General features: G+C 32.8%; 1 protein-coding gene across 1 annotated transcript in view; it reads left to right on the plus strand.

Annotated features, from left to right (window-relative positions):
• The window catches only part of LOC107457327 (lutropin-choriogonadotropic hormone receptor), a 104,699-nt gene extending 98,724 nt beyond the window's left edge, over window positions 1-5,975 (plus strand). The window contains exon 10 of the mRNA XM_043047848.2: window positions 2,203-5,975. Within this exon, the coding sequence (XP_042903782.2) occupies window positions 2,203-3,254 (1,052 nt within the window). The 3' untranslated portion in view covers window positions 3,255-5,975. The remainder of the gene's footprint in view (window positions 1-2,202) is intronic.
• Window positions 5,976-7,656: the final 1,681 nt, after the last annotated feature.

The following is a 7,656-nucleotide window of genomic DNA, read 5'->3' on the forward strand; positions in this document are numbered from 1 at the left end:
CACTTGTTTAAGTGGGCATAACCAGGACCATGTTACTTTTCACCAAAACCAGAGAAACCGCAGGACACTATAAATGTAATAAGTGGTAGAAATTCAATTCATTTTTATTTATTATCTCCTTCATTATTCAGTCGTAACTACCACTGTGAGTTACATTGCTAATTATTCATATTAAAAACAAATACATTATTCGTAAGCACCTTCTCTAATCAACTGCGAAAAATGTGAAACAGTTATCAATTTCATTAGTTAGCAATAACCCTTTAGTAACCCTTTTATTATCACTTTTTGTATTATTTGCTCCTGGCAATCCTGCAAAAGCTAAGAATTTGTTCAAGTAGGTCTTACTTTTCAGCAAGCATCAACATTAGCTTTGACCTTTTTTTGGGAAGATGGCCAGGCATTTTATGAGCTTTTCAAGCAAAACACACTTCACTAGATTCTCATCATAATCATTAAATTTTATCTGGGTGTCTGAAGCCGTTTATGGCCTCCCCCCCCCTCATCTTCAAAACTTTGACACGCACTCATCACACTACACTGCATTAGGTAAATGGAAACCATAGGCCATAACCGGCCTCTTTCCCATTCATTATGAGGTTTTATTAAATAGTTGGGAAAAACAATTAGGTAGTATAAATAACATCTGGTAAAAAGGTTTACTTTACGTCATTAGATGTAGAAGGGCTTATTCCTCATTGGTGGATTTTCCCAAGACAGCATGAAGGAGCAATGAAAACTTTTAATTCTTTAATTGCGCTCATCAACCGATGAACTGGTGAAACAGGTGGCTTGGGACAATACTGACTGTTTCTGGCTGGCTGTACAGTGGCGGGCCACTAATGTACAATCCAGCGCTCTCTTTTTTTGGAGATTTTCCTCTAGGCTGTAGTTAGTTGCAATTATAATGCAAACTTTTATTTCTTTTAAAAGTTGTTACCTGAACTTGGAAAAGACAAGTATCAAATTCTTTTTTAATTAAAAAAATGAGCGGGTCGTTAAAAGCAGCTGGAATGGAAAATATACTTTGGTACTTTTATTCGGTGGCAGGCCTAGCACCCAGGAAAATTAGAAGTATGAGCTCCGAGACAGTTAGCAAGCAATCAAAAAAAGTTCACTTTCAGATAAATACAAAATTTATATGTCTGATACTACTAGTAAAAATTAGCAAATATTTATATAAGAGGCGCTTATGCTCTTAAGTAAGGTGACCAACGTCTTTAAAAAGCTAAGAAAAACTGGTACAATAAATATTATTCGATACTTGAAAACTAACTAATTTACTTTACCAATTCTGAGAACAAAAATCCCTCGTAGTGTTTCACTAACAGAAATAATTTCCTTAAATAATTGGAAAAGTAATGAGATAATTGTTTAAATGTTCTTTTAGAAAATTTGCTACCAGTTCCTTAATTTCTTCGAGGAAGCTTGTCAGCTTAAACTAAAGAAAATGAATTCCGTAGGCTTATAACTTACTTTTCAAGCTTGCATTTTAGAGAAAGTTTTCAAAATTCATTCTGGAGATTTTCTGGAGACGATAAAATATGGAGGTATTTGACCAGCTTTATAAGCTTATTCTTTCAAAAATTAGAGAACTCTTCCGTAGATTTTCTGGGAAACTAAAAACAGTTGAAAATTTGAAGAATTTGACTTAAAAAGTAAGTCAAATACGTTATTTTCTTCAGAGTTTTCTTCTTCTTTTTATTAAAATCTTCAGAATGTATTTTGAGAGAGGGTATTTCTATAACGCTTTTAATTTATCCTAAGCTTTATAAAGCTTAATTAAACCTAAGCATTTGTACTCCAGATTTTATAGGGATTGGCAATGAAGGTACTTTAGTACTTCTATTTAAGTCACATTAGATCTGCACAGTGGGATATTGAAGACAGTTTCGGAAACATTCCTGAGGATGATTCGGAGACAACATACATGTTTCACATCCCGATTTACAGGGAGGACGCATTTACACCATCCTTCAGCAAATCATAACTTTGACCTGAACCAGAGCAAGATTACTCTCTGATCTAGTACCCCTAGAGGTATTGATTTGGTATGGGAGACAATTAAGGAACTACTTACAAAGGCGTTATGGAATAAATAAGTTTAATATAACCCATTTTTCTATTATTTTTAATGTTTCATCGTGTTCATGTATTATGTAAGTGTAGTTTTTATTAAAACGATTTTTCTGTATGTTTTAGGATATGGATGTAGTGTAGCAGGATTTCTGACAGTATTTGCTACAGAGCTTTCCATATTTACTCTTACTATAATCTCCGTCGAGCGTTGGTATGCTATCACGTTTGCCATTAACCTAAACAAGCGTCTGAGATTGCGAAAGGCAATGAAAATAATGACGATTGGGTGGATATTTTCCCTAACAATGGCCTTCCTTCCATTAGTTGGAGTAAATGGATTTGCAAGGACAAGTATTTGCCTCCCAATGAAAAATCAAGAGATCAAAGATGTTATCTATTTAATGGTTCTCCTAATCACAAATTCGATAGCTTTCTTGTTCATATTCTACTGCTACGTTAGCATGTACATGACTGTGCTACGTCACCAGAGCAGTGCTACTGCTAACGATATGGCTGTCGCTAAAAGGATGGCTTTACTCGTCAGTACGGATTTCGTATGCTGGGCACCGGTTGCATTTTTCGCTATGACAGCTGTTTCTGGTTATCCTCTGATTGATGTGACTAATTCAAAGATTTTGCTGGTGTTCTTCTATCCATTAAATTCGTGCGCCAATCCGTTTTTGTACGCCATTTTCACTACTCAATATCGGCGTGATTTTTTAGGCTTACTCAGGCGCTGCGATTGTTTTAGTAGATGGACGAGAAGTAAAAAAGGTCCTTACTCTAATTGCAGTGTTCCACCTTTGCAATTCATGCATTTCCATCGCCAATGGCACCAGAACAACAGCTGTTCATCGCAGGTGTCTACTGACAACTCCATGAAAGTTCTTCGTCCCAGTGACCTGAGTAGTGGGCAAGATGTGATGTCTTCATCGGGCTGGGAAGATCAAGAGTCTGAAGATGTCATCAGCATTTGGTCAGCAGCCCGAAAGCATAAGACTTCAACATCCAGTGAGGACAGTTGTGATCAATTTTGCAAGAATCACAGCAACAGCTCTACTGCTTACAGTACAACGGCTCAAAAAGGCTCCCCGCATCCAGTAAAGCACAGGTTCATTCAAACGTCAATGGCAATTAAGGTTGATTTACAAACAACACATACAACAAGAATGTAAAACATGCGTTACGAGATGTGTCTGTCTTACTTTAATAACAATAATTAGAAATAATGATTTATTTAAACGATAAATAATGACATTATAACAGTTGTTTATTTTTAGCATTTTTTGTGTTACGACTACTACGGTAAGCAATGCGAACTTTTAAAAATATATTTCCGGATACTATGGTGTAATTGATAAAATTTAAAAGAATGCAGAAGCATATTGCATTTTGGTGGATGATTCACTTTTATAAACTTAATGGTTATACAAACTTATTGAGTCATGCACGTAGTACACAAAAAAAATTCTGAATACGAAGACATTAAACACGGAAGTACCCAAAGGCCCTAAACAAATCGATTATGTATTCGTTGGTATTTAAAAAGGAGGCAAGAATTATAAGTGATTGCACATTCATATTAGTTTTAACTAGTTTAACGCAGTTGCTATCAGTTATGAATTCAACTTGAAAATAAATACTATGCCAGGTGTTCTATAATTGCCACTCTTACTATAAAATTTTAGAGTCCTTTGAAAAACCAAAGACAGCTATACTCTTCGGGGGTCGCAAGTAAATATTTGAATGAGTGGAAAAAAATTGTTATTGAAATCTGTCAAAGAATTGTAAGCGGGTGTACCAAACTTGAAAACATTTTTGATTGCCAGTTAAAGCTTGAAGATGCTTCTAATAATCATCTTTTCATAATCTCCCTATCAGGTAACCAAACAAGTTTTGTTGCTTTGTACATTCCCTTTCTTCAGAAATTATTAATCGCTTTTATTCCCTCTTAAATAAACGAGTGTTTTTTTACGAGAATTCTAAGAATTAATAATAAGGACAGTTTTTGCAGAACACCTTGCATGTTATTTTTTTTCTTAACTGGAATTGCCGTTTAGATAATTGTAATTAAGTAATAAAAGCTGTAAAAACTTTCGGCCGTCTACCAGAGTATATAGTCAAATAATCCTCTTTTTCTTTAATTTGAAACACGGTTTTGCATTTTGCTTTATTAAAGATCTCTATGCCGTAGTCAAGACAACAGAAGCAGTTAATACAGATTCCCCCCCCCCTCCTTCATCAATCTGTTTGAAAAATTTGAGCCATTTGCGTAATCAATGAAGCTTTTCAACCGTATGCCTGAACAATTTAAAATTTCAGGATCGTTATGTGTCTTTCCATATATCCATTTGTTTCAATATATCCTGTAATATATACCAATATGTCTTGTAATTTAACAGACTAATCTCACAGCTTTTAATTTTCAGGCAAACGTTTGAATTTCAAATATGGCTAAGTGTTTGAATTTTTAGAGTGTCAGATATGACAAAATCTCATTGGATTTTACCCAGGAACAATGCTATGTGAATTTTAATAATTGTCTTTCAATTTACTATAAGTATATTAAGTCAGTAACTAATTACATGACTTCAATGTTTCTATATGAACTTAATGTAAACATAATTTTAAGATTCAGTGTACATTTTGTTTGAATAAATAACGTGTTTCGCATGAATTAATCGAGATGAGAAATTATAAATATGAGACTAGTGGATTCTTAGATAAGTTGTAAATGTTTTGAATGGCGTTTGCTGCTGAATCAGACAAATATTGCACTTGTACTTTTTAAGACATTATTAAATTAGAATTACTTCCAAAAGAGAAAACTTTTATTAATTTCTTTTAAAAGCATAAACTCAACAGTGAACTGTTATATATTTACACTAAATATTAAATATTAGTTGTGGATTGCTTTGGCATTTTCATTTCTTCTTTATAATACGCTGTTTAACAATAATTAAGAAATGTATACTTTTTAGATTTTACAGTAATAATTTTTACAAAAGGTGTTATGTGAAAACAAAACCTAAGTTATTAAAATTTCAAGATATTTCAGTTATAATGCATAGTCTCAATTTTGCTTCGTTATGTTGAGTTAACTAATTTAAATAATGTATTGTTTGACCTAATTCAAACGAATGAATAATTTCGGAAAATTGTGATATGTATTGTACTTGTTTTTCATTCACATAAGCACTTATAATAGATGTCAAATTGAGATTCGCTTATTATGAGAAATATACATAGTAAATGTTTTAATACCTACTTAAAGGAAATGTTGCAGAACAATTTACTGTTTTTAAATAAATGGTGATAGATTCTCTTTAGAAGTTTCATTTATTAAAAACAGTTAGAACCATTCTTTTGACTTATTGTAATTCTGAATTTAGATCAAACTATAGAATAAAACGCATAAATTAACGAAAAGGTAAGGAATTGAGAATTAATCGCATGTACCAGAATACATACTAGAGAATGAATTTCATAAAATAAGGATAAAATATAAAGTTGTACATTGGTGCTAAAATACTGGGGTGTACATCCTACAGAATAGAACTGGTAAAGAGATGGTTAACAAAAAGTTAGAGACAAATTAGAGCTTTTCGAATCCATGCGAGAGAATACTAAAAGATAAAACTGGTAAAAAAAAATAGCTATAAAAAACAAATAAGGATATAAGTTGGAACTGATTGGATAGAAGATACTGGATTCTGAAAGAAACAAAACGATACGAGATAGATTTGAGCTTATTTTATGCATGACATAACGTACTAAAGAAGGAAGTTGTTTGGTAAGAAAATAACGAAACATTAAGAGACAAATTAGAGCTTATTGAATAAATGACATGGCATACTATAGATTAAAATTAGTTTGAAAAAATAAGAAAAATGAAGATAAAATATAACTGAAATCTGATTGCATGAAAGAGAAAGTATATTATAGAATTTAACTGATAAAAAGTAAAGTAAAAAATTAAAAGGTCAATTCGAACTTATAGACTGCATAGCATATACCATAGATTAAAACTAGTAAAAAGCTGAACATAAAGATATCCACCGAAGAGCCATTTCATTATGACCACCCTCCATCCATAACAATGGGCTCGCCCAGGTTTTCATGATTTCTCACCCAGGAACAATGTTTTTATGGGGCACATTAGGACCCATAATCCTCATAGAACAATCCCTGACGTCTAAAAGTTACTTGAACATAGTTGCAGACCAGGTTCACCCATTCATGGCAACAGTTTTTCGTGCGGGAAATGGTGTTTGCCAACAGGATAATGCACCCTGTCATAAGGGTCGAATCGTCGAGAAACAATCCAGTGACTTTCAAGTCATGTCTTGGCCCCCAAATTCACCTGAACTTAATCCAATAGAGCATTTGTGGTCCTACTTGGAAAACCAAATTCGTGCTGACATACTACCCCCTCGCAATGTGAGGGAATTGCAGGACCAGTTGGTGAGCGCTATGTACCAGATACCTCAGACTACCTACCAGCACCTTGTGGAACCAATGCCACGGCGGGTGCTAGCAGTTTTGAGGGTTAAAGATGATCCTACATGTTATTAGCAGGGTGGTCATAATTTAATGGCTCTTCGGTGTAAATGAAAGCTGATTACATTCATGAGAAGGCGTATTATAGAATTTAGCTGGTAAAAAGTAAAGTAAAAAAAAGTAAGACAAATTAGAGCTTATTGAATGCATGAAATGGCATCCTATAGAAAATAAAATTCTCGAAAAAGGAAATAAATGAAAAGATTAGAGACTATGATATTGATATGATCTATGAAATATTAAGAGCTTATTAAGAAATCGTACTCATTGCAGTATGCTTTTTAATTTAGAACTTTAGAACCTACTGGGAAATTTTAAATCAAGATTCAGATCTTGATACTAATATATGTTTTGTTAAAGATATAAATATTTTAAAAGTACAAACGTGCGTTGTAAATGAGAAGCTTAGAAAAACCACTGTAGTATTGGGCTGTAGAAATTCATGAGAATTGTGAGGTGCTACTCTTTAATTTTATTCAACGTTATGTGAATATTTTTCAGTGGCTATAATTAATGTTGTAATGTTGGTAAAAGTTAAGTGTTATTTAATAGTGTGTTAATAGTGTTTCACTGTCTCTTCTTCTATTATAAGAATGATTTATTTAAAAAACTTAAACTCTCTAGATAATATATGACTAATTAAGCATCAATTAATGCTCCCGATAACGAAGTATATTGGAATTTATGCAAAAATATATTGATTTTTATTTTTAAGAAAATGAACTTAAATAACTCTTTCTTTCTTCAGTTTTATCTCTGCTTTCAAATTTTCCAAACCTTATGATTAGTGAAAATGAAGAAAAAAAAATTCCATGTAACAAAGTTCCAGTAACACCATAAAAGCAAGAAATTAACTAACAAGTTCAATAACCATGTATCTCCAATGACTGCGAGATTTTGGCATGATTAGTTTGAATCTTATACCAAGAAAGCCGAAACTTAAAACAAATTATTGCATTTGTAGAGTATCGAAACTTCACATTCTAACTTTTCACTTTTTGCATACTTTGGCCTATG

This window comes from Parasteatoda tepidariorum, chromosome 4 (assembly GCF_043381705.1).
Source record: "Parasteatoda tepidariorum isolate YZ-2023 chromosome 4, CAS_Ptep_4.0, whole genome shotgun sequence".
In the NCBI taxonomy this organism is placed as follows: Eukaryota; Metazoa; Arthropoda; class Arachnida; order Araneae; family Theridiidae; genus Parasteatoda; species Parasteatoda tepidariorum.